The sequence below is a fragment of the Gobio gobio genome (genome assembly GCF_949357685.1).
Source record: "Gobio gobio genome assembly, chromosome: 6".
NCBI lineage: Eukaryota > Metazoa > Chordata > Actinopteri > Cypriniformes > Gobionidae > Gobio > Gobio gobio.
In genome coordinates, this window is record NC_137102.1 from 49,097,088 (window position 1) to 49,124,017 (window position 26,930).

Below are 26,930 nucleotides of genomic sequence, written 5' to 3' on the forward strand. Positions count from 1 at the left end.
TTGTTTCATAAATACTGCATCCTTAGGGGGCTGCCATTGTTGCTTCGCGGGCTATGTGACGTCAAAACTCGTAACTGGGAGTACGTCGATCTAGTACGAGTTCACGGGTGGGAAGTCACGGGTTTGGCTGTCGTTCCAGTCCACTTTCACGGGTAGAAGGTTGGAAAAACACGGGTTACCTGGAACACGGCATTAGACTCTGCTTAATTACATAAAAAATACACAACTGGGCAATTCGGTTTCATACAAGAATTTTTATTAGAAAACGAGATGCAACAGAGCAATGAATCAAACAGCACAATGTCAGCACAGCTTTCAGCAGCCTGTGCACAAACTCAACTCTGTGGTCACTCTGTTGAAATTTAAAACATTCTCTGAGCTCTATGTACAAAGCCATTTGTGAGAATCCTGAAAACAAATCGGGGGAGAAAATGGATTTAAAAAAAAGGATTTTAAAATGCCATTTTCAGTCCGGACATCAGTAATGGGCAACTGAGAGAAAATTACATTTTTAATATCTACACAAGTGGCGGACAATAGTGCAGAGAAAAAGAAAAAAAAACGATTAATCCAGGCTTTTCCATTTGTTTACTTCAACACAAGTGGCGCACAAGAGGATTATAGATAAGGGCATGAAGCAGTAAGAGAGGGACCGGAATAAAGGTGCAGAGGGATCTGAGAGCGGGGAGGAGACGGAGACAGACTTGGATCAGGGAGACTCCGCTCGAACACTGTTTGTTCTTTCACCTGGTTCGGGACTGTGGCGATCTGGTTTTACATGTTCTCGTCCATTGCTGGATTCTCGACGGTGCGAGCGCTCTTTGCTGCGACTACGCTTGTGTGACCGTTCCTTACTATGGCTGTGTTCCCGCTTCCTGTTCTTCTCTTCCCCTGCTTCCTGCCTGCTCCTGCTGCCTGAGCGAGAGCGTTTCTTGCTAGATCGCTCGGATTTGTGTTTCCGGTCTCTGCTTCTGCTCTTCGAGCGCTTGCTCCTCTTTTCTTCCCTGTGCTTTCTATCCTCCTTATCTTCCTTGTGCCTCCTCTCTTCTCCCTCTCCCTTGCTTCTCTTGTCTTTTGACCTCTCCCGATCTTTAAGATGCTCTCGGTCTTTCCTGTGACTACGCTCTCTCTCGCTCTCTGCCTCCTTCTCCTTATCCCTGTCTTTCCTCTCATTCCGCTTCTCCCGGCTGGCACTGAGACTCCGACGTCGTTCCCTGCTACGGCTGCGTCTGCGTTCTGTGGTCCGGTCCGGTGTTCTTGAACGTCGCCTATCTCGGTCTCTCTCCCGGTCTCTCTCTCGGTCCCTGTCTCTATCCCGGTCCTTTCCATCCCTTTCTTTGCGCTGACGATCTCGTTCTCTCTCCAGTTCACGGTCGAAGCTGGCGCCATGTTTTTCTTTGTGATGGCTGCCACTCCGGGAACGATTTTGGGATTTCCTTGGACTCTGACTTTTCCTAGGTGTCCTAAACACACAAAACAAATCATTCAACAACACGTATACAAGACAACTTGTCAAAAAGGAGAGTAATTTGGTAAACGCAAGTATTTCTTACATTCTAACATTACAAGATATGAAAGACAGAATCTGCTGTAGCCAAGTGCAACTCATAGCAGAAATTAACTGATGCATTTCAAAAGAATCAACTGTGTGTAAAATGTGTAAAATTTTAGGCGACCGTTTAAAGTGATGTAAACTAGATTAAATTCTGTGAACAAATTAAATTGAAGACTAGTCATTAACCAGTCTATAATATTTCTAAATGATGCTGGGAGCATATTCATGACCAAATACAGATAGAGGAAAAACTGCATATAAAAAGCACAAAACACATGACAGTCACAGTAACTGCCCCACAAAACTTCTCATGAACAGAACTCTACTGTTACAATAACTGCGTTCACACCGCCGCCGGCGAGAGCGTCAAACTTCGCTCTGGCCGCCCTGCCAACGACGCTGTAGAAAGATTTTTGGACGCGCTGCCGCTCTGACGTAGATCGACTGCTTGGTCTTTTTTTTTACTTTATTTAAAGCAGCCAAAGCAAACAATTGTGTTGATCGGCATTTGTGCTGACTGACCACAGGTAGGGTATAACTGTATAAGTTCATGAAATCATTTAGATGTGAAAGTTTAAAAAAAGCAGATTGATGGAAAGAACTTATAGTTACATGTTTGCTAACAAAATAAACCAATTAAAAGCCATTTGAGTGGTGTGGCTTTTGTGTTCAAGGTTAAGTGCTAACGTTAGTCTAATGTCAACATGCAGTTTATAGGAGATATTTGCTAGCCTCTGTCTTTAATTAACATTAACATTAATTTGTGTGCAGCCTATATTACAATACCTGTCCTGGTTGAAGTGCAGCATTAATGCAATTGGTCAAGTCTGTGTTGTTTTGAGCAAATTAAATGTATTCCTGCTGAAAAACAAGCGTTCTAGTGCGAAAATGTTGTCTATAAATAGTGTTGCGCGCCTTCTTATCAAACCCGCCGCCACAGCAATGATAAACCTCTCCTATTTTGCTTGGGAACCAATGTGGTCGGAACCAAAGATTACAGGAATGTGTTCTCTGGGATCGTCTCAAGCGGAGCACTTCTACATACCCATTGTTTGCCGCCGAACCGCGTCATAGCTCATTACCATAAATTTTATCTGTTTTCAACTCTCCTCGACGGCCAAATCGTCCAAGATGCGCCGCTCTCGCCGGAGCTCGCCACCCGGCTCCCATTGAAAATGAATGACTTCCGGCCATTTCGGCGGTGTGAACGCAAAGTTAGGGGTGTAACGATACACCAATACCACGGTTCGGTTGACATCACTGTTTTGGAGCCACGGTTCGGTTCTGTTTCCTGTGGAGGCAGGGTTCATGGCAGGGCGCCAGCAAGAATGACGTTTTAAACGTTTGAATATAACAAATAAGAACACATGCAATGATATTTTAAACAGGAAACTAAACCGCCAATAGGTGGCAGCAAGGGACTGTCTTAATGAGCGAGTCATTAGGCGTTTCTCAATGTCAAGGAAGGATCCTCGGAAGACAGAATTTCGAGGATGCTACTTCATCGACATCCGTCGAAGGACTGTTCCAATGTCGAGGATCCTCGGAACTTCAACCGAGGTCTGAGTCCTTCGTTCGAAAAATATGCCATATACTGGAAAGGATGCATACGAGTAGACTGTGCTCTTCGCGCTCTCAAATCACCCACAATCCTATGCGCGCAGCTTTGCTATCTTGTTAAAAAAATACAGAATATCGGACGTTGGTGGAGTCGGAGCGTTAACGGGGCAATATGCTTTCAAGTGTAAGTATTTACGTTACCAAACATTTGTTATAACCGTAGTAAATATAAGTAAAGTTTAACGTTTAAATGCCAGTACAAATTACTACCGTATTGATATTATACGAATTACGTTATTGATGGCTTACGGACCTTTTCACTGACTTAATCAGGGTTTTTCCTGGGTCAAAAAGGGTCTTCGGTGGTGTCTGACAGACATGGTCATCCACACACACAGTAAAAAAGTACTCTACCTACGTGATCTGTGAGCGCAATACTGACAATACATTTAAAATAAATGCAAAGAAACCGTTTGTAATTTTTGCTTCTTATTTTGACATCTGATATTATGCATGATCTCTACCTTGATGTTTGTTTCTTTTCATCCTCATTTTTTACAATATTTACTGATAATTGTTTTGGTATAATCATATCAATATTAAAATGTAGCATAAAAAAATTAACAAATAGCCTAATTTTCTGCCATATACAATTTTGTAAAATTATCAGCTAGCTAACAACTTTGTTCTGGTCTCACCTAACTCCAGTCTACACTAAATTATATTTCACTACACATTGTCAACATAAATAAGCTGAATGACTGTGGATGATTAAACTAATTCTTACTATCCACTCTTGCTAAATTGGGTAAGCACACTTGTGTTCTCATCAGATGTGTTCTGAGTAAATGAATATACTGATTCGTTCGTTCAGTGTTGGACGGATCAGTTGTTCTAACCAGTCGCTAAAATGTTTCGATTCAAAGGAGTCATTAGGTGGCGAATCGGACATTAGCAGACGCGTCGTGCGAATCCCGTCTGTTAGAACATCGCGAAAGATTTGTCAATACAGAATACACTTCATAACAGAATAATGTTTTCCCGTTTATTGAAACTTATGTTTATGTCAGCTGGTCAGAGAAGAGTTGATGTTTTTTGAGCGCAGTTCACACCCAGTGGGAATTCAAGGAAAAGAAAATATCCGAATGCGGCACGTGCAACATGGATTCGGTCTTCCGACCTTTTGATTTTGATTAATATGTGAAATATGAGAAGACATCGACAGAAAGAGAGAGCGGTCACGCGGGGGAGGGGTTCTCTGCTCGTTCTCTGTCACTCAGTTAACACGGCCATATCAGTGCAACAGTCATCTATTCTACACTCATAAAATAACAATAACTCATCAAATAAGGCTTTGGCGGGCCAAAAATTTGTCTTGGCGGCCGCCAAAAAAATTTAAATGCAGGAAAAACCCTGTTAATGACGCGCACTTGCAAGCCTGTTCCATTTACGTGTTCTCCGAATGCTAAAGAGGAGCCTCGCCTAGCCTCTGAAGGAAGTGACTTGGAGGACCAGTCCTGCAGAGGAAGTATCCTAACACCTGCTGAGTCATTCATTCAAACGATTCATTCAAAACGATGAATCATTCAATAACAAAACACTGCGCTGAGTGTTGCTTTCCTTTGGAACCATTTTCGGCGGTGGAATATAACAAAAGTCAATGCTGTTTGTGTCTAAAATGTAAGTAACTTAATATTAACTAGGCTACTTGTTTATTGAACCACAAAATTAAAATGTGACATTTGCAATCGTGATAATATTCAGCAGAAAAGCTCCCTTAGTCAACTAGTGTTATTAACAATATCATACCCCAGTATGTTTCTTCTGTGAGTTTATAGTGCTGTTATGTTCATTTGGCGAGACTTTGTTACCAGAAATACACTATCCCTTATCAATCGCTGTTTACATTGAAATGTAATAAAATCAGATTCATTCTTGCGTTTAGGGCTGTAATCAACCAAAGAAAATCTTGGTCCTGAAAGTCCTGAAATTTTTAACTAAAAATCGACTAAAAATGACGCTAGGAAAAAAACTTTAAATTAATTAGCTGCGCACTGTGCGCAGTACTTGGTAGCCTTTTTGTCTGCCTAAAGGAATTATAAATAAACATAAACTATTAGGCTATATGCAGTATATTAAATCGTTTTTGACCTGATTATTTTGCACTGAAATGAGTCTGACACATGAGCCTGTCGGCTCTGACAGCGTTGCATCACGTGCACCTGTGTAATCAGCTATGATTTCCAAAAATATAGTAACTGTTACTATGTTGTCAACTAGTGATATCACGAACTTTTGAGGAATATGCAACATAATTAAGACAATTGTTTTTGTCATATGTGTTATAATAACTGACAGACACTAATATTTCAACCATCAAAATCACTGGTATTATTGGGACAAATTGCCCTCGTTTACAAACAACATATATACCATGCCATTAAAAATGGTTTGCAATCATTTAAAAGAATTAGACAAAACTTGCATCTTTAGATCAAACACAACACGACAAACACTAATCGTGGCTGCTCTGGTTAGCCAAATAATCTCAGCCCACCCACACACAACTGTACCTAGAACGGCGCCTATCTCCATGCCTTGCTGAATCAGCTGCCACCGTTGTCGACTCCTCCTCCTCCTGCTCATCTTTTTGCGGGGGTTTACGTGGTCGGCTCTTCATGTGCTGATCGATTGCCTTCTGCACAGGAACAGGTATTCGTGGGAACAACGTAGAGAACCATTCCAGCTTGGTCAGGAAGGAGCGGAGCATCTCTCCGACAGACATTACACAGCCTCCTCCAGCCTTGACGTCCAACTCCTGATCAAGGAAGAGTAAAACCATTAACACCACAAACACACCTGGACATGCACTTATCGCATGGTAACACAACGCTAATGATTAGACCCCTAAAGCCATTACACTGTAAACTGCATAAAATGCTTTATTTGTGATGACCAAATACTGAGTCTTCACCTCTGCTCTCACCTGACTTAATATTCAGTATTTAAAGGTGCACCAAGTAACTTAGCTGCTTTTGTTTGTTTCACTGACTGTCATTTTGGACTTTATAATAGCAAATAAACAGCATGGACACAAAAGCAATGCCATTGTATTAATAACTTATTTACGAGTAAATACAGTCATGTAATGGCCGATTCTCCTTACATAGAATAAAAAGGCCTTTTCTAGCCTGCTGGGCTCAAGCCAACATTTAAATACATATCATTTGATATGGTAAATGGACTATTTCATAATAGAACTTTATTGCACCTTTATTATAAGTTGTACCATTTTGAATTGACAGGGACTAATTTCATTGCCTGTCTGTTACTTGAAAAAAGAAAATAGGCTATAGTTATTGTATCAATTATTATATTTAATTATTATTATATTAATATGTTAAGAGTTCAAATCACTGCATGAGCTTCAAAATAATTAGCTTCCACAATGTCTCTTACTATGCACTGACTCAAAATAGGTGCGATGCTGAGGAGGTCGCAGGTCAGCTGACATATATGATGCACCGGTGAGTGTGAAGGGGTGGAGTGGGTAGGTGAGCTTTTCTAACAGCACTCACGAACGCCAGCCAAGAGTGTGGAGCACACCCTATATCCAATCCACCCGCATCACAAGGGCCATCTGGGAGAGAGAACAGGGCAGTCAGCCAGAGACACACATAACCACCATCATGCCTGGCAGCAATGTTTGCTGAACGCGAATAAGATCTCTTTTTCTGGGATATTTTTAAAATGGATAATATTACTAAATGTATAATTAGTGGGTATGCAGGTGCATAAGAGATGAGTCAGCACCCAGTAATGGATATCTGATATTTACAATCAAATAATAAATGTCTCTATGAATCATTGAGGCATACTGCCATATACAGACTGACATTAATCTGGGCTAAGAGAATATTGCATGCAATCACAGAAATCACATTTAACCACAGAGGAACCACCTTCACATGTAGCTCAAAGAACCATTTGCAAAGAGTTTGCTTGTGATTTGTGCTGCCACCACAAATACAACTGCAGCTGTCACTGCGCATCTTATGGAGAACATTAAGCCAAATGAGGTCAAAGGTTGAAGGACAGCAATGTGCATCACAATCAGCATTTGGCCTAAAGCTTTCGGATTTCAACAGTGTACATTAGAAATAAGAGAGAGATTAAGGCATTACCCGTGGTGACATACCTCCTCGTCGTCAAGGAACTCATCATACCAGTCAATCAAGTCAGGAGGAGGTTGAGTATACCTGAAATACATGTATGACATGATAAATCAATGTATATTCATTGGGGCGTGCTGTGGTCAAACCCAAAAATATGCACCATCCAAACTAACACTGTACCATGACCTAAATTATCATCTCATTTAGGAGTCAAAATCTGCTAAGGGGTAACAATTAATTATTTTCAGGATCTGCATTTTCATGGGTTTAAATAAAAAAAAATAAAGTTTTTTTTTTTTTTACCAGGAAAGAAGAGGTTTTGATCCACAGTTGTTTTTATGGTCTCTTATAACAAAAACATTACAAGTCAATGAATTTGCGACAGTTGAATGTAACATTTTTGACAAACCAAACATGTCAGTCTCTGAGTAACAGGTAATTTTATGCTATGAAAAAATTCCATAAAATAAGTATGAGATTTTCAAAAGCATTTCGAAGGCCTCCAGCACGTTTTATAATTACCCAAAAATCAAACAAAGTTCACCCCTTAACGCACGTTATCAGGTCCGTCAAAAACTTGGGCTGACTGTTGCTTGGAATATCAACTAAAAACATTGACAACACTCATAGTCAATCATTTTACTGTATACTTGTCATTCAAACAAATAATTACCTTACGATTCCTTCTGTTTTCAAATCCACATCATTTGAATATCACAACATCGATGTCTGTCAAAAAATAACGTGCACAATACACGTTAGTATTTACGAGAAGCAGAGGTCCAGTGAGTACACCCATTTCCTGGGAAACCCACACTTCCGGATGTGTTTAATACGTCGCTTTCCGAGAAGCGGGAGAAAAATGTCGGCTTCAACACGCTGTCTGTCAGAGACGATAACGTGCATAATACACAACGCACTCAAGTATAAATTTGTTCTTCACTCGCTGAAATACAATCTGAATGATCAGGGAATTGAGTGAAAATTCACACTGCATAAGAGAGAATAAACAATCCAATTGAAAAACGTTGCCGGTTTAGTGAACATAATTTAACGTTAGTTTTGACAGATATTTTTATGTACAAAATACGCATCTTTTCAATAATTTTCTAATCTTGACTTCTCATAATTCTGGCAATAAATTAACTGTTAAATGGGTGATTTTGAGATGAGTCCCTGCAGTAGTCCTATTTTAATCTTATACGCTCATATAATATATATAATAATAAACTTGACACATGATTTTTTTTATAAAATCTAGGTTTAATACGATTTTCAGTTGTTTAAAAGATTAAAGGGATAGTTCACCCAAAAATGAAAATTCTGTCATTTACTCACCCTCAAGTTTTTCCAAACCAGTATGAGTTTCTTTGTTCTGCTGAACACTAGGGATGGGTCGCGATTTTCGAATATTCGATTAGTTATTTAATTATAGAATATCGAATAGTATGTGCGATTATAGTCCAAAAAAAATACCCATGTTGTCGGTGCTTACGCGTTCATGTAAACAGAGGCGCTGCCAATAACGCGCCTAAAAGCTGCCAGTCAGCTCTCAGGGTGTTTTATACTGGACACGTTTGCTGCGGTCCGAGTCTGATTGTTCCCTCCGCTGTGTTGGTCTGGTTTCACACTCAACTTGAACCCTGGTGCGTTTGCGTTCATCTTACGTCATCACAAACGTGCACGGGCGTGATAGAAAACAGAACGCGGGTCAATATATTGGGCTTTTTTCAATTAATTTGGTGCTATTATGTGCAGCTGAGTAAACGACACTTGGGTTTACCGTATGTGTGTCGCTTGAAGGCGGCAAAGAGACTCTTTTGAGGAGACGGTGAATTGCCATTCATTTGCTGCCCTGATTGCACTCTATGCGCGAATACACTGCAGGCTCGCTCTCGCGATCGTATCTCAGCTAAATCATCAACACTATCATCTCTTACGTGTATGTTATTGAACTAATGACATTGTAATCGGCTAAAACGCATGCGCTGGTTACTTTCTTCCACAACAAGTGGAAGAAAGTACACCCGAGTGTTGTTTGCACATTCACGTGAATCACGGCTCAGCTCCGAGAGCAACCGAACTCCGGTTCGGTACCTCAGTGCACACCAAGCTCTGTAGGTAAGCTTTCACATTAGCAATTTTTCATGCTAACCGTGCCCCATTCCGAACTAAAATGCCAGAGTAAAAACGCCCTGAGACAACAGAAGAATAACACATCGTCTCACGCGCACGCTGTAGACTTGTGGCATTTATCAGGTAACTTGGGGCGATGTCACATTACAGTCATATGTTTCAGCATGTTACAATAATATGGCTTGAGTTGATATAGCCTATTCCCTAATGAATTAAACAGTTTGTTATCATACAGATTGAGAGTGTGAATGGTCTCTCTCCCTCTCTGTTTATGTGTGTAGCCTATACATGCGTACATGCGGGGGAGGAGTTGCGATTTTCGAATAAAAATCGAATAATTCCCAGCGATCTTCGAATATCATTTTTGCTTGAAATGCCCATCCCTACTGAACACAAGATGATATTTAGAAGAATGTTTGTAACAAAGCAGACAGAGCAACCATTGACTACCATAGTATTTTTTTCCCCTACTATGGTAGTCAATGTTTGCTCTATCTGCTTGGTTACAAACTTTCTTCTAAATATCATCTTTTGTGTTCAGCAGAACAAAGAAACTCATACAGGTTTGGAACAACTTGAGGGTGAGTAAATGACAATTCTCATTTTTGGGTGAACTATCCCTTTAAAGCAATTATCAAAGATTGATAAAAAGATAATACATTACTACATGATTTGTTACATTTAATTACCACTTAACAGATTTTGACTCAGGTTCTTCATATTGTAGACTCTACAATATTGTAGGCTCTACATATTCCTTATCAAAGGCAATGTTAGAATTTGGTTTTTTTAAGTATACCCATACGAACCTCCATGGCAGTGTTAAAAATATATAAATATGAAGGAGACAAAGACAAGTGAAAATAAATGACTGAAACAAAGAAACATCAGTTAATGTTAAACATCTGAGGTGGATCTAAGTCATACCTGATGTACATAAAGCCGAGTGCCCTGATATAGGGCGAATCTGTGTGAGTGATGAGACCCATCACTTGTTTGCGGGTTAGTTTCAGTGTGAACAGCTTATACAGCAAGCAAAACGCAGTGGACACGATCCCACCCGTCCCGACTCCTCGAACCTACAGGACAAACATCAAGAGATTTAAAACTAGTCTTATGTTTTAGTGCAAGCTAATCTCTCCCTTGTTTTAAAAGTGACGAAGAGGATGGGAGGATGAAGTTGAAGAGGTCTCAAGGCACGTACTTCTACTTACCCCTCCGCACATTCCCGTCTGCCCTGCAGTCTTCCTGCTGCCTTTTTCCCATGGCTCCACATGGTTGACCTGAGAAAAACATTTAAATTAGATTAACCATTTAAATGTATGCAAACCTGGCAATCAATTGGATAAAACTATATTGTACAACTCAAATCACTGATGTTCTAAATAGTCTCAACATCAACCTAACCATACTTGTTTATCCAAAATAAAAGATAATCAGATTAACTTTACAAACACTTGATGATCTTAGAATATCTCTCATTTTGTTTATTGTTGCAACATAAATAATGGTTAACACAAAGTGCGTGCATACCAAAGACGACAGAAGAATATAATTGAAATCAATTTTCTTCCCAGCTGATGAAAATTATAACATTGACAGCCAATCAGAATCTACTCGAGTTCAATAAGCTCGCGAATTTAAAGCGGCAGCCGACATAAAACGTTATCGTCGGTTGATGTCGAGACAAATAAAGTTATCTTTTTAGTTCTTTTTCTTGGTGTGAACGGTCCTTAACAGTAGAAACTGCTGTTGCCATGGTCGTTTCCTGGAAGGATAAATGCGTTCTCAGTCACTATTCTATTTCGTGTAACGTTAATGCCTTCCCGTACAATTAAAGTAAATGGTGACTGAAGCGGTCAATAATATACGTCTATATACACTTTGTATTCTACTAAATAAAGTCGATGTGAATGGTTGGAACAATGTGTAGTTGAGTTAATGACAGAAGATTCCTTTGAGTAAACCAACCATTTATGTAGCTAGATTTGAACTAGTTAGCATACTTAGCCTGCATGGCCTAATACGGTTTACTATAGCTCATAAAATAATAAACAAAGCAAAACACGTTCATTTAAACATATAATTATTTAAAACTAAAAGGAAAACAACAACAAATGAGACAATCCAATAATCAATGATTTGAAATTTTAAAAGGGAAACATAGAAAAGAAAACCGCGGGCTTCACGCGCATCGGCCCAGGTTTGTTTCACCACCTTGAAGTAAATCTCGTCAACCACCTCGTGGTAGGTCTTGAGCTCGTACAGCTGGACCTTGAAGTAGGGCGACGATAGGACGTTCGTCAGGATCATCGGGTTGAGGTTCATCGTCTTCTCGTTGCCCCATAACGGCAAAACGTTGCCGTGCTTCCCGCCGGCCGGTTTGCTCACGGCCTGCTGCTGTTGTTGCTGCTGACTAACCGCCATGGCAGTTCCTTCACAACGCCATTAAAATACAAAACGAAATAAAACGACGGTTACCCCTAACGAATATATCCACAACGCGTCCGACGAGGCGCGCGAGAGGCGGACCGACGTCTCTTAATTCATTAGATTTTATTTTGGATAGTTTTGAATGCTATTCCCTGTAATATTGGAAGACGCACGCGAAGCGTTCTGTTACGCTGAGTTGTGGGGACAAGATGGCGCGCGGACGGAAGAGGGGCGGCGGAAAGGGACTCAAGGATGAGGGTTGCCAAGTATTACCAGTGAAATACTCCTCTCCAAAAACGAAGCTATTGAAACAGCGAGTACAAATAATATATCTTTCTATGTGTTTGGAAATATTAAAATATGTATGTAACGTTAGTACAGTGTGAAAATATTTCTTTTTTAAAAAAAAGAAAAGATTATCTGCATTTCCCAGAAAATTTTTTTAAAAAAGACTTGGCAACACGGTCCTCCAGATCAGCGTGGTATTGCAGAGTCCATCTGATAATATTGTTTAATTTCTATTTCCCATATAATATTGGTGGTGTGTGGCAGTAATGCTCTAAATTATAATATATATTTTTTTATCCATTTAGTTCTTCTACTACATATTTATTATGTGGCGTGTATTTTAAGTTAATTTAATAAATAATGTGTGAATTCATTGTGCATAAAAAAAAACATTTCAGTGTGCAAAAAGACAACTGCCAAGAAAAAACGCAATATGACAATTCAAAACTACAGAACCAAATACTTCATATAAAAGTTTTATTTTTGTATGTTATTCTCTAATGCATTCTTAAAATGCAACATATTACATGCAGGATTTTAAATGACATTTTCTGCTGCCATTTAAATTACATAATTTACTTTTATGCAAAATAAAATAAATCAGGTAAATACAGGGAGAGACATTCTTGGCACTTTCTAAAGGCAGTATTCAAAAAGTATTAAACAGTATTTAAGAAATATATACTTTATGATGAAACATCAGATATATCATAAGTCTTTTTACTAGCTTTTGTATAGTTTGACAGTTGCTGTTATTATAACTGAAAAACCAGAACACAAATCAAATCCAGATTCTTTATATACAACTAACTAAACAATGTACAGTTCTGTAATCTACAATATGTAATCTTATAAACAGCCCTGTTTATTTGCCTTTAAAATTGGCCTTTTATTTCAAACAAATTCTTGCAATAATAAACTATAAAATCTCCCACATTTTCCAGAATCCTGGTTCAGGTCCTCTGCATCTCTCCTTAACTGAAAAGGAATGCCTGTAAAACTACTTTGGATTATGCCATTTTAACAGAAGCTTCTCATTTCAAATTACTTGAAAAACAGTCCAGTAGTCAAGTTAGCAACTCACTAGTTTGTGTGTTACTCCTACCTGGTGTCGAACCAATAGCCACCTACAGCACAGATAACACACTGTCCTGTTTACTGTATAGTAGTTACACAGTTTTCTTTTAAACAAACACAATTTGTAACATTTAGACCTTTATGGGTGGTCTCACAAAAAGACTTGTATCAGAAATATGATTTCAAGTTTCAAGCAAACTTAAAATCAGTAGTATATATTAAATATATATTACTAATAATATAGTATAACAGTTTTTTTCTTTCTTCAAATTAGCAGCAACCATTAAAGAAAACACCGGACAGTCAAAAGTGCATCAGTCCATGTCAATGGATTAAAAACAAAAGAAAAGAAGTTTATGTAAATTAGGCCTGAAATACTTCAACACGCGACCATTTTCAAAATGACTGTGAGACCTATAACCATCGATTTTTGGTAAAAGAGTACCAATCCAAGCATTTCCTGTCACTTTGAGCTAAAGCAAAGCTTTTGTCTGTCATCAGAGCTTGACCAGCAGGGGGAGCAGTGACGTCACAAATTCCTAGAGCCCATGAATGTGTCAGGAGCCCAGTATAGAACTGCTGTGTGTGAGCGAAGACAACTGCTGTCTTCTCCTTTGACACAGGGTATTACATCACCTTCAACATGGACGCTCAGTCTAGCGTTTTATAACCACCTGTTCAAAAGCTCCAGCACCAGCCCTAAATGACAGAGAGAAAGATACACATTACAGTACATTGCATTGCATTAGAGAATTACATTACCATAAATCCCAATTTATACTTCTGCGTCGAGTGTATGCCGTAGCTACGTCGTAGGCTGTGTGTTGCACGCGTAGCCAACGACGTACCCTGACGTGCACCTCTCCAAAAATGTAACACCGCAAGCGCTGTGATTGGTCTACCAGAACCCCTCCCTCAGGGGTACACATGCTCCCTCTGCATGTGTAACTGCACGTCGATGCGGACAAGGACGCAGAAGTATAAATGAAAATTTACGCGTAGCACGTGGCGTAGAGGCTACGGTGATGGTCTGACGCAGAAGTATAAATCAGCCTTAATTCCTCTCAATAATCTGCTCTCATAATGCAAACACAATAACCAGCTATCACACGAGGACAGCATAAGCAGAGGATGACCGTTGCCGTGGTGACCTTGCGGCAGGGATGTTACATAATATATCTCACCTGGTGTGCTGAGAGCCCAGTGCAGTGCTTCCTCCTGGCCCAACAAACAGCCGCAGACCCTCCTCTGCAACACACATTAACACAATTATTTGGAATATATTTATTTTTTATAAAGTAAAAACTCATATCAACTGGTGGAAAATGAAATGGGCAAAAACACCTCTAATACTTACACCGAAGAAGCCATATTTATCATTTGGCTTCTACCACAATATAATTTGTTTACCACCCAGAAAGCCCTAGCAACCACATAGCAATGTCCTGATATTACAACATCAACTTTTGAATGAACAAGCACCTGTTTGAAGCCATTCTGGTCATACACAAAATGTATGTATATACACATATTATCACACTATTAGAATGATTTCTGAAGGATCAGGTGACACCAAAGACTGGAGTAATGATGCTGAAAATTCTGCTTTGCCATCACAGGACTATATTACATATTAAAATCTATTCAGATAGAAAGTTAATTATACTGTTTTTACTTTATAGTTCTGGTAGTTTCAGGGAAAAGATGTTGCAGCAGCTGCTTGAAGTTGCTGTCTCTGAGGTCTATCCATGAGTCAGAGAGAAGAGGGGAAACTCAATCATCTGTTTGTTTGAGACCGTAGTAACCATGGTAAATAGTAATTTTACAAAGCCACAATGTGGTGCACATTAGTCAACTGTGCATCTGCGGTAAAACACGACTCAGAATTTCCTTATTCTGAGTTTGTGTCTACTGAATGCAGTTTGCACCTACTATGGGACAATGTGTGTTGTGGTATAAAACTCTGTGCGGGCTGGTCATACACAACATGTTTTCACGTGTGTGTGTGTTTGTGTGTCCGTCGTCGGTTGTTGCCCACAGCCTGCAGTTATAGAGATTCATTTTTTTTCAGGGCCATTTAAATATATCCATAGAAGTAGGCCTATTTCTGTCATTATACATGCGTGCGTGTGTGTGTGTGTGTGTGTGTGTGTGTGTGTACCCTCCCTTGCCAAAACATAATGTTGCCCTGGTATCTTAAAAGGAACCATAATTGATTTATTCATAATTTACTCCACTTTTACTGTTCATTTGTTTGTATTTGTATTTATATGTTAAAAAAAAGATTTATTTTAAATATAAATCGTTTTGTTTTTTTTACTTTCTATTCATGAAAGAATTTTAAAATATGTATCACACTTTCCACAAAATGAAGCAGAAACAGTTTATCAACAACATTGATAACAAAACAGTTTTTTCTTGAACACTAAACCTGCATAGTAGATGGATTTCTGAAGGATCATGTGACACTGAAAGACTGGAGTAATTCAGCTTTGCCATCATATATATATTATATTTCATAATAATACTTGGAAAATATTTTTTCAAATAAATGCAGCCTTGGTGAATTTAGGTGACTTCTTTGCAAAAAAAAACAAACAAAAAAACCTGACCTTCATAATGCACCAAACTCTGGTGCAAAAAAAAACAAAACAAAAAAAACAAGGAAGAAAAAAAGACCATAAATGCACCAAATTCTGCAATTTCAACTGAGGCATTACTGTGGTCTCTTAAACATCTGGACTATAAATGCTACATGCATCAAGGTGCTTTGTGTATTTCAGGAAAGTTTGCTTAATAAAAGTTGTCCAATAATACCTTCATTACTAGAATCCAGTATGCTGCGGCTGAAGTCCTGACCCTGTAAGATTGTTTCAATGATATCATCAGCATCCACTCTGGTAGCGTCCATTCGCTTTAGCTGAGACTCAACCGAGTCCTGCTTTACAGGGTGCCTGAAATACAAACATACACGCTTTGTTAATGACTCAAAGATTTCTCTAAAAAACATTTTGCAGGAAGAGCTAAAGCACACGTTTACCTGTTGGCTGTGATCCCACTGTGTGACGGTGTGGCTAAGTCCTGAGGCAAAGGTGTGCGGGACTCTCTGTCTTCACTGGGCTCTGGTAGGCTGCCGATCCCAGTGGATGCACTGCCCGCAGACAAGTTCCTCCTATGCGAGAGCTCCGTCAGGCTGGAGGAGCGCGAGTGACCGGTACTGTAGCCTGCAAGGATGTCCAGACTGATCAATACTATGACATAATATTACGCAAAAAGCCAAAGAATAATAGAATAACAGAAAAGCAATACATTTGTCGTGAATGAACAGACCAGAGAACTTGGACTGCTGGCTGGCGTAGCTGGCGGTTCTTGAGTGGCCACACTTTCCCAGTTCGTCTGGAAGAGAACCATGACTTAAGCCACTTTTTCCTGGGTTTTCTAGAAGATAAAAATCAGTGAATTATTAGCATCATTGTAAATTTTGGGATGGTTAAAATGCAAACTAGTCTTTACTTAAGAGTAGGAATGTGCCCTAAAAGGACATGGTGATAAAAAAAAATATGAGATGGATGGAGAAATTATATTTCAGTGTTTTTGCATTCTCTTGCAAAAGTTCTCCTCTCATCTCATGCGTTTTCCATCGCCATGTCCCTTTAAAGACTCCATAGAATGTGTTATTACGTGTTATCCGTGGCTTTCCGAATAAGGTATTCGGCTTCGGGCACATCCCTAATTAAGAGAATAACATGCACTACAGGTCAATAGTTTGGAATAATTTATATAATTTATGTTTTTGACTTAAAAAAAAAGTATTTTATACATACCAAGCTGCATTTATCAAAAATACAGTAAAACAGTAGTATTGTGAAATATTATTACAATTTAAAATAACTGTTTTCTATTTTAATATATATTTTAAATGGCAATTTATTCCTGTGATGCAATGCAAAATTTTCTGCATCATTACTCCAGTCTTCAGTGTCACATGATCCTTCAGAAATCATTCAAATATGATGATTTGATGCTCAAAAAACATTTCTTATTATTATCAATGTTGACCAGTTATGCTGCTTCATATTTTAGTGGAAACAGATATATTTTTTAGTTTTTCATGATTCTTTGATGAATAGAAAGCTTTCATTTGAAATGGAAATCTTTTGCAACATTATTCATAAATGTCTTTACTGTCACTTTTGATCAACTGAATGCATCTTTGCTGAATAAAAGTATTAATTTATTTCCTTTTTTCTCCTTTCAATGGTAGTTTTTCACAGTTTCCACAAAAATGTAAAGCAGCAAAAACTGTTTTCAACATTGATAATAATAATAATCATAATAATAATAATAATAATGAAAGTACTGTAAAAATATATGGTAGTATATATATATATATATAGGTGATAGATTTTTGTGTGGATTGGTACCTGTACAAATAGGAGTTGATTTCTGTGTCTCTCCTCTTCTGTCCTCATGTAGACATGTCTCTGCGTCTCCTGGAAAACCAACAGTCATTGCAGTGGATGGAGGCCTGTAAAAAAAAAAAAAAAAATGTCACCATTAAAAACATGTAAACATAACAAAACATCAAAAAAGACTGTTGCATATACAAAAATACATTTACATTTAGTCTCCTACATTCCGGTTCCCAATTGTTTAGACGAGAGCCTTAATATTTTGAAAGGTCAATATCAGGAGGGGAAAAAAAGTCATGGAGAAAATACAAAAGTAAATCATGTACATGTACAAGAAATTGTGAGTGGTGTTTGTCGTGGCAAACTTGGCACTATGCAGGTACTAGGGTCTTTTAAATGATTGCTAGAAAGCTAACTCCCAAGTCTGTGCAATGTTCTGGTGCAGAGATATGGCATGTTCATGTTGCCATTACGTTGCTAGGGTGCTCTAAATGATTGCTAGTTACCAGGGTGATAGTAATGGATAGGATGCCTGCCCGAATCAAAAGAGCCAACTCCTTTGTCTCTATGATTTTCTGATGCTGAGATTCAGCTTATTCATGCTGCCATATGGCTGCTAGGGTGTTGTAAATGAATGTTAGGGCGTGGCCAGATAGTTGTCCGTGAGATATTTAAATCCTACCTGCCAGTTTGAATCAAAAGAGCCCATCCCTGTGTCTCTATGTTATTCTGCTATAGAGACACAGCCAATTAATCTTATTCTATGGTTGCTAGGGTGCTCTAAATTGTTGCTACGGCATGGCTGGACAGTTGCCAGGGTGATATTTAAAGACTGCTTGCCAGTCTGAGTCAAAAAAGGCCACTTAATTGTCTGTACAATGTTCTGATCTCAAATCTTTTTTCAATGGAAGTTTATCGGACGGTTGGTTTCTAGGGTGCTATAACTGGTTGCTAGGGAGTGGCTACAAAGTTAAAATGTCACTATTTATTGGCTGCTTGCTAAGCTGAGTCAAATGAGCCCGCCCCAAGGTCTCTATGCATTCTGATGCAGAGATACAATCCCACATATTTCTGGCAAATGTAAATCTATGAGATTTTTTCGACCACTTTTTCGCCTGCCGGATGAACATCGTATGACCAATCACTTATAAAGTCATGGCACACCCTTCATCAATAAGTCACACGATTTGACACCTCATTTATGGGTCACTCGCAAGCGGCAACCTCCTCCAGTTTCTCTTGAAGCCAATACGGAAGTGACTTAAACTGCAATTCATTGACTGGCCGCTAGGGACAGGCTAAGGGAGCAGAATCTCATTGAGCCCCATGTTAAAATGCCCAACTTTACAGCCGAAAAAAACATGTTTACAGACTGGTAAAAATTGTGGCTTTGGTCTATATGGCTAATTTCGCCCTTCACGACAACTGTGAGGGGGGTGATTTTTTTTTATTATAACTTATTTGTTTACATTATATAAAGTCTTCAAGTTCTGCATAATTAAGGGTGTGGCCACTTTGAGTGACAGGTGGATTGCTGTTTGTCTGCTGTCTGTTAGTCATCTCGTCACCTCAGCTCCAGCCAAGATGGCAGTCCCTACTTTACACTTCAAAACTGCTCTTCATAATCCTATGGGTGACGTCACGGACACTAGGTCCATATTTTTTTACAGTCTATGGTCACTCGCTGAAGTTTTGTCCAGAAGAATAATAATGTTTGTATGTATGAGGAATAACTATAGTGATGCAAGCACCAATAATAAGTTACAAAAGGAGGTTATTCACATTGGGTAAAAGGGTGTAAAGAAATGTCCAATGTTTCATGCATGACTTCAGACTTATGAATAAATCAAACAATTTTTATGATACTTTCAAGATGTTACCATCTTTTTTGAAGCTCAAAATCTCCACTTCGTTTAACTGCACATCCTGCAACTGCATTTAAAAGTAAGGAAATTAACAATTTCTCCCTCAATGTTTCACAGAAGAAAAGAGTAAATGATAAATGATAAAATGTTCATTTTGAGCAAATTATTCCTTTAATAAACTGAACCCAGCCAGGTCATGTCAAGTTTACAAAATATTTCTAGGGAACAAATAATCTATAAACCGCTGATTTTCAGAAGGATATTAAGTACTAATCTGGCATTTCATTGGTTTTAGTGCCTCTATAACTGACAGTGACATAATACTATGACGCACCAGCCAGAGCTAAAAGCACTTCAGGCGCAGTATGAGCAGGCCTACACACACACACACACACACACACACACACACGAACGAACGAACACCCCGATAACACCTCTGATGCCTCTCACAAACACATAGGCCTACTCACAGGGAATCACCACTAAACACTTTGATTTATGAGAGCGTATGACTAATTTTGAATCAACCATCCACAGTGAAGGAATGATACAACTCCCACTTGAAGTATTTTTCACATTTTAAGTGGGTAAACACACAGGCGCACACACGCCTTCATGGGGGTTTATTTTTCACTCATATCAGTTGCTACTCCACTGTCAGAACACTGTGCATGTTGTTTTAATGGGAGATTGTGTGCCAGCTCGCTTACATAACAGGAAGCACACCTTTCAATGTGCCTGGGTGCTGTGATACATTTATCTCCCACTATACGTCATCTTAAATGTCAACTATTTTAATATACACGCCCACAAAATTGCTCCGATCTGAAACCATACCAACATAAGTTTTACATTATTGTGCTACCCCCAACTACAACTACTCTTGATTACATCTTTACTTTTTAATGGAACAATAATACTTAACTTACAGGTGTTTATATTAATATTGTGAAATATTATTCGAAAAATAAAATACATTTTAAAATGTACTGTACTTTTCCCCAGAATTTTCAGAATCATTACTCCAATCTTCAGTGTCACATGATCCTTCAGAAATCATTATAATATGCTTATCTGGTGCTCAAGAAACAGTTTTTATTATCAATGTTGAAAACCGTTGTACTGCTTAATATTTTTGTGGAAACCTTTCAGAATTCTTTCATGAATAGGACGTTAAAAAGAGCAGAATTTACAGCATTTGCTTTCACTTTTGATCAATTTAATTAAAAAAAAATTAATCTCTTTAAAAAAAAATTCATCTTAAAGACACCAAACTTTTGAACGGTAGAGAAAACCTGCCACCTTAACAAATTTTCATAGGGTTCAGACACTGAAAAAAACACCCCTGTGTGTTTGACCAAAATGTACCAGGAAGTGGTTGAATCAGACTTCCTGTGTTCATGCGGTACAAGACATTGGTGTCAGACAAAGCATATTTTACTGAGGAAAAACACACACTGGCATCTGCACAGACAAGCAAACAAATATGAAAGCATCGTGACAGTTGTGTCTGAATTGTCACATAAACAAGGCCATTGTAACAAGGTGCTAGGTTCCTCAATGTGATATGAGGGACAATCTTGTTGAAAAGACCAGTATGAATTCCTGATCTAGTTGGGTTAACAGCAAATCTCCATCAGGTGTGCGTTTCCCAAAGCCAGCTATGGTCACAAGTTCCATCGTTACCAACATAGTTGCAAAAAACAAAAACAAAAGGCACAATTTGGGCTGTCAGTAAAAATGTAATAGACGTCTAACCATCTAACCATAGCCCAAGAATAGACTAGTCATCTAGAACATGAACATGTCAAACAAGCATGATGGAATATTGTACATCTCGCAAGTTATTTGAACACCAATGACATGTAACCAAATTCAAGGTTATTTTTTGCTAGAAGTGGGTTACTCATATCCGGACTATATCGGGTCTATAGTTAAGCGAGATGGTGAAATGACGGTTATTGCTTGCTGGGATTGAACTTGCGTCCATAGTTGGCTAACGATGCTTTTGGGAAACGCGCCCCAGCATGGTGTCTTGTTCATTACCATTAGTATTTAAATCTCATTCATTACCATTATTAAACCATGTGGTCTGATGCTGAAGACAAGCGTCCAAAACATATGCTGGTCTTTTCAAAAGGATGCAGACAGATTCTGATTTGAAGATGAAATTCCAAATTTTCAAACTATATAAAAAAATTAAGGGGCAACTTACGTTTTAAAGCAGGGATCACCCGACATTAGCTGCATATTGATTATAACCTAGAAAAAGAGAGAGAGTGGTGGTGAGTAGTTATACACATATGAGATGTAGCAGATTGAATACTTCATTAATACCCACTGAAAAGTTAAAATACTGGAGAATTGTGTGGTAAATTGTATTTTCATGAAGGATATAGTCATGTCTTTAATATGTGATTGGATGAGCCATGTTTGAAGCTACCGTAAAATAGCCCATATGCGCATAAATTAATGAATGAACATAATTACTGTATATATTATACAAAGTTGATGCCGTTTTCAAAGCAAAAACAAAAGACTTGGCTTTGTCCAGCGGGGGTTAAGATTCTCTGTTTTGCATTCTTCCTATGCAATAGAGATATTACTCTTTAATGGCTGATACAGATCACTATTATACTGAAACTTATGATGTTTATGCGTCTCTTAATTCAGAACGATTTTTAATTACTGCGGTTTTACTCTTGCTCTTTGACTCAATTACAACTTAATATTAATTTAAAAATAAAACATGCTTGATTAATATTTTGAAATACTACTACTTGGCTGTAGAATGCGCAAAATGCAGGATAATATAACAAACAGTCTTTAATAATAATTCCAAAGTGAAACACGCAGGCGAATCTAAAGGAGTATAGTACAAACAACCACGTAAACTGAAACAACATGGAACAATGAACAGAGGAAACTAAGGGTTTAAATACACAGACAGAGTAATCAAAAGAACCGAGAACAGGTGAGGAACTAATGAGGAACTATGGAAACTAATAATAACCAGGAACATTGGCAAAACAGGAACAGGGAAAAAGAAACCAAAACACAATGAAACTATACAGACTTATGTAGAGTTCAGACTGGCTGATTTTAGCCCCGATTTTGCTGTCATGTGCCTTTTACTAAGGAATGGCTTCCATCTGGCCATTCTACCATACAGGCCTGATTGGTGGAGTGCTGCAGAGATGGTTGTTCTTCTGGAAGGTTCTCCTCTCTCCACAGAGAAACGCTGGAGCTCAGTCAGAGTGACCATCAGGTTTTTGGTCACCTCCCTGACTAAGGCCCTTCTTCCCCGATCACTTATTTTTAAGGGCCTATCAAATGGTGACATTGCTTGATTCATATGTGTAAATATTAATAATATGAATAAATACCATTATTAATATTAGTGTTATTGTTCTTAATTACCTATAAGAACCATTGTTGGGAGTTATTTTAAGGGCCCAATAAATGGTGCCATTTATCAGTAAACCCAATATCAAAAATGTTTACTAATACAATTATGTTTAAAGTTCTTATGTTAAGTACCTCAGTCAATGCAGAACCAATTTTGAATTATTGTGATTAATTATTTATGTTTTAAACTGAAATAAAAATATGCTTGATTAATATTTTCTTAATAACAATTCATCATTATCATCATCATCACCATCATCATTTTCAATAATTACTTTAACTGTGAGATGTCAGGTGTGGCTTTTATGAAGATCACAATGTGGGAGTAGATAAACAAAACTTTTCAAAAAAAAAAAAAAACGCCTTTATTAAAACTAAGGAGATAAACCGAACACAACCACTTAACTGAACTAGGGAATGAACTAAGGAAACTCAGGGCTTAAATGCAAGGAACAAACAAAGAGAACTAGAATAATCTGTGATTAACCATAGCAACAAACTAGAGCATGACTGAGTAAACAAGGGAACTAATATGAATAGGCAAACAGAGAGAAAATAAAACTAAAAACAGAACATACGTTACATGAGAACCATTGTTGGGTGGCAATTCATTTTTAAGGTTCCAACAAATGGTACCGTTTATCAGCAAACCCAATATAAAAAAAGTAACAAATATAAAAGTGTGAATAACACAAAAAGAAAATTTCTACAAGAAACATCTCATATACATAGTGTCACATGGCTTGTATGGCAGCATGTTTGTTTCCAACTGTTAATGGACTGCAGTGATGCAAGCTAAAAGGGTCTGATCATGTGCATGGCTCTCTACGGATATAAATGTGAAGGCCTGTGGAATTTTGGGTGCTCTAACAGCTCCAGGCGAAGGTGGAAGGATACAGGGCTGTGGAATTCTGGGGGCGCTTTAACAGCTCTAGGCGTAGGTGGGGGTTGCAGATTGGAAAACACAGCTCAATACAGGCCAGAGCATGCCAGACATAACCCACATGAAACGGAACATGAAGTAACACAACACCGCACACAGATCTGAGAGGACCCGCCCCCTAGCAACTGCATGTTTATGATATAAATAAACGAAAGGATACAATATAGAGGGCATGTGGTCTCAAGACAGAGTGGGCAACTGTCTCAAAATCTCTATGCGTGCGTGTGTGTGTGTGTGTGTGTGTGTGCGTGTGTACCTTCAGTATAGAGTTGTCCTGACGTGTGTTTTTGGTGTTATATCCCTCCAATAGACAGCGCCGTGTGGTGCTTCCTGAGCCGGCAAACTCAGCCAAGTTTAAATCAGCAAAGCCAAGCTGTGTGACACACACACACACACACACCGTATCAGTGCCAGTGATCTCTGATAGAAAAAGTCGCCATAATCCATGAATAAAGAGCTTACCTTTGCAAATGTCTTCCCACCTTTGAGCTCCTTCATAAAATAACACACCAAAAATGATCACATCAGTAACAGAAAAAACCTGAAAGTATTTATCCTTATTTAAGTATTTAGCCCAATTTAAGAATCAGAACATTTGTCAAATCATACCTTTCTTACAGATGCCCGAAAAACACAAGGGTCCAGCACCCCTGTCCCTGCATTGGCACTTATCTTGCATAAGAAGGAGAATATTTTCTTCCATTTAACACAATTCACCAGAACTGGCTCTCTGCAGAAGAAACCAAAAGAAAAAGAGTAAGACGTGTAACTCGAATCACGATAGAATTACATACAAGTAGAAAGACAGACAGGCGGATGGATGGTTGGATAGATGGATGGATAGACAAGACAGGCGGATGGATGGTTGGATAGATGGATGGATAGACAGACAGACAGACAGACAGACAGACAGACAGACAGACAGACAGGTGGATGGGACACAGGGGGATGGAGGGATGGATGGAAAAACAGGCGGATGGATGGCTAGACAGATAGACAGATAGATAGACAGACAGACAGACAGACAGACAGACAGACAGACAGACAGACAGACAGACAGACAGACAGACAGACAGACAGACAGACAGACAGACAGACAGACAGATAGATAGATAGATAGATAGATAGATAGATAGATAGATAGATAGATAGATAGATAGATAGATAGATAGATAGATAGATAGATAATCCATGCACAATTTATGCAATAAAAAGTTTACATCTAATAAGAAGATTTTGCAAATAAATAAGGTATCAGTGAAAGAAAGAATACAGTGTTTACAGTATCAAAATCTCTCAGACTGTCATTGCTCCAGCACACAAGAAAATCTCTATAAGCCACATCATTCCCGCTGTGTTATTAGGGAAAGTGATTTAGATTAGGAATTTTATAATAATGTTTTCAGGCAGGGGAAGGATTAGCTTGTTACAGTGCATGTTGCGTCATATTTGTTCTGGTTGTGAAAGACATTGCATTCTGTAATGAATATTTCTGAATAATGCTTCCTGCTGCCGTTTTGTATGTGTCAGTGCTGCACTGTACTCATTCAAAAGGCCCTTCCCTTGTTTGTCCTGAAAACACAATAACACTAATGCCAAGGGAATTAAGTAAACCTTCATCTGCAGTGTTCATGAGAAGTAAGAGGAACGCCTGTCTCAATAGACAGATATGGAACGTTACCATTTTGTAAAATGCACACTGTTGATATAGCAAGTCCAGCCTTGACGGTTAGAGGAAGGAAAAAATGTGCTAATCAGACACTGCCCACTTTTGTCGACCTGTTGAGTTCCCTGTAGTACACACCCCCTCTTATACCCACCTGCCACATGATCTATTCTACAATGTTTGTTTTGTATATATATATCTCGATATTAATCAGGCAAGCTAGTGAAAATAAATAAATCAATTGTCACTCATAAAATACATCATAGTCATAAAATGTATTATTTTACATTATTATATTTTATACATACACACACTGTTGTCACTTAATAATAATATATTTTTAAAAAATGTGTCTCACCTCGAAGACTCCCCTGAAAAGCCACCGTCCGTCAGGCGAACCTTACAGAACAAAACTCCATTCACAAATGGGACATATGACAGCTCCTCCAGCTCCACATCCACCTTAAACTTAAACCTTTTCTTTTTCATCATGATGAAAGCCATTAATCACATGTGTAAAGGACGACAGATTTTCTGTTATACTCCAAGAATAGGGTTTAGAGAGAGGAACACAAACTCCTTGGCGTGCGCGTTGAATGAGTCGGTGTGCGTGCGAGACGATAGTTTTTTTAAATGCTGCTGTGTGTGAACTGCGTCGAACTGACAACTGAAGACACTTTAAAATAAAAGTCCTTCCAAAACGTAACACAATTTATATTTATATAACATCATTTATTTGTAATATTTGGATTATTTATTTGTAAAATATTTTGTAGCAATCAAACCTAATGCAATTTATTTTTGAAGTTAATGTTTTTGTGTCAATTGATCTTTGATAAATGTAAGAAATACATTACACACACACACACACACACACACACACACACACACACACACACACACACACACACACACACACACACACACACACACACACACACACACACACACACACACACACACACACACACACACTTTTTATTTGTATAAATATATAAATAACCCAACCCCAGGGGTTTTGTGGGGCAAAGTCTTTAGTCCTTTCAGCCAGAGATTTTAACGCCTGAGGAAGGCTAATTTTAACCATATTTTTCTATTGACCTCCATAAACCCCTTTTTCATTATTACAGTTTTTTTTATTTGCTTTGGTACTATTTTCACTAGTAAGGTGTACATTTTCAAAACTCTTAGTACAAAAATCTAAACTGATCACACTTGTAACACAGCTAGTCATTCTTTCAAAACCTGATGTAATGCTTTCATTCAGTGGCACATATCTTCAGTCCACATAATCATTGTTTCAAACACAAGATTATTGTAATATGTAATGAGAACATTCGGTTTAATCACTGAAACACAACAGTGTGATCTTCTGTCAGTTTAGTACTTTTAACAATCAGTTCATCCAACAG

General features: G+C 38.4%; 2 protein-coding genes across 2 annotated transcripts; both read right to left on the reverse strand.

Moving 5' to 3' along the window:
- Positions 1 to 236: 236 nt before the first annotated feature.
- Positions 237 to 12,059, reverse strand: prpf38b (pre-mRNA processing factor 38B). Its single transcript, XM_079820024.1, has 6 exons — positions 11,644 to 12,059; positions 10,641 to 10,709; positions 10,354 to 10,505; positions 7,314 to 7,374; positions 5,689 to 5,933; positions 237 to 1,463 (listed from the first exon to the last, which is right to left on the reverse strand). Exons 1-6 carry the CDS (start codon positions 11,851 to 11,853, stop codon positions 710 to 712), a joined length of 1,491 nt encoding a protein of 496 aa, XP_079676150.1. The 5' UTR covers positions 11,854 to 12,059; the 3' UTR covers positions 237 to 709.
- Positions 12,060 to 13,490: 1,431 nt separating this feature from the next.
- On the reverse strand, positions 13,491 to 26,170 carry eeig2a (EEIG family member 2a). Its single transcript, XM_079818475.1, has 11 exons — positions 25,877 to 26,170; positions 24,462 to 24,582; positions 24,315 to 24,344; positions 24,109 to 24,225; positions 21,717 to 21,763; positions 17,649 to 17,752; positions 16,555 to 16,662; positions 16,265 to 16,448; positions 16,042 to 16,178; positions 14,409 to 14,472; positions 13,491 to 13,923 (listed from the first exon to the last, which is right to left on the reverse strand). The coding sequence occupies exons 1-11, from the start codon at positions 26,020 to 26,022 to the stop codon at positions 13,881 to 13,883; spliced, it is 1,101 nt and encodes a 366-aa protein (XP_079674601.1). The 5' UTR covers positions 26,023 to 26,170; the 3' UTR covers positions 13,491 to 13,880.
- Between the last annotated feature and the right edge of the window lie 760 nt (positions 26,171 to 26,930).

Excerpts from the sequence above, each read along its gene's own strand:
- prpf38b (XM_079820024.1), bottom strand. The coding sequence starts at position 11,853 with ATGGCGGTTAGTCAGCAGCAACAACAGCAGCAGGCCGTGAGCAAACCG. Across the intron at positions 10,710-11,643 it reads TTGACGAGATTTACTTCAAG|GTCAACCATGTGGAGCCATG; the intron begins GTGGTGAAACAA and ends TGTTTTTCTCAG. Across the intron at positions 1,464-5,688 it reads GGAGATAGGCGCCGTTCTAG|GACACCTAGGAAAAGTCAGA; the intron begins GTACAGTTGTGT and ends TTGTGTGTTTAG.
- eeig2a (XM_079818475.1), bottom strand. The coding sequence starts at position 26,022 with ATGGCTTTCATCATGATGAAAAAGAAAAGGTTTAAGTTTAAGGTGGAT. Across the intron at positions 24,226-24,314 it reads GTGGGAAGACATTTGCAAAG|CTTGGCTTTGCTGATTTAAA; the intron begins GTAAGCTCTTTA and ends TGTGTCACACAG. Across the intron at positions 14,473-16,041 it reads ACTGGATTCTAGTAATGAAG|AGGAGGGTCTGCGGCTGTTT; the intron begins GTATTATTGGAC and ends TGTGTGTTGCAG.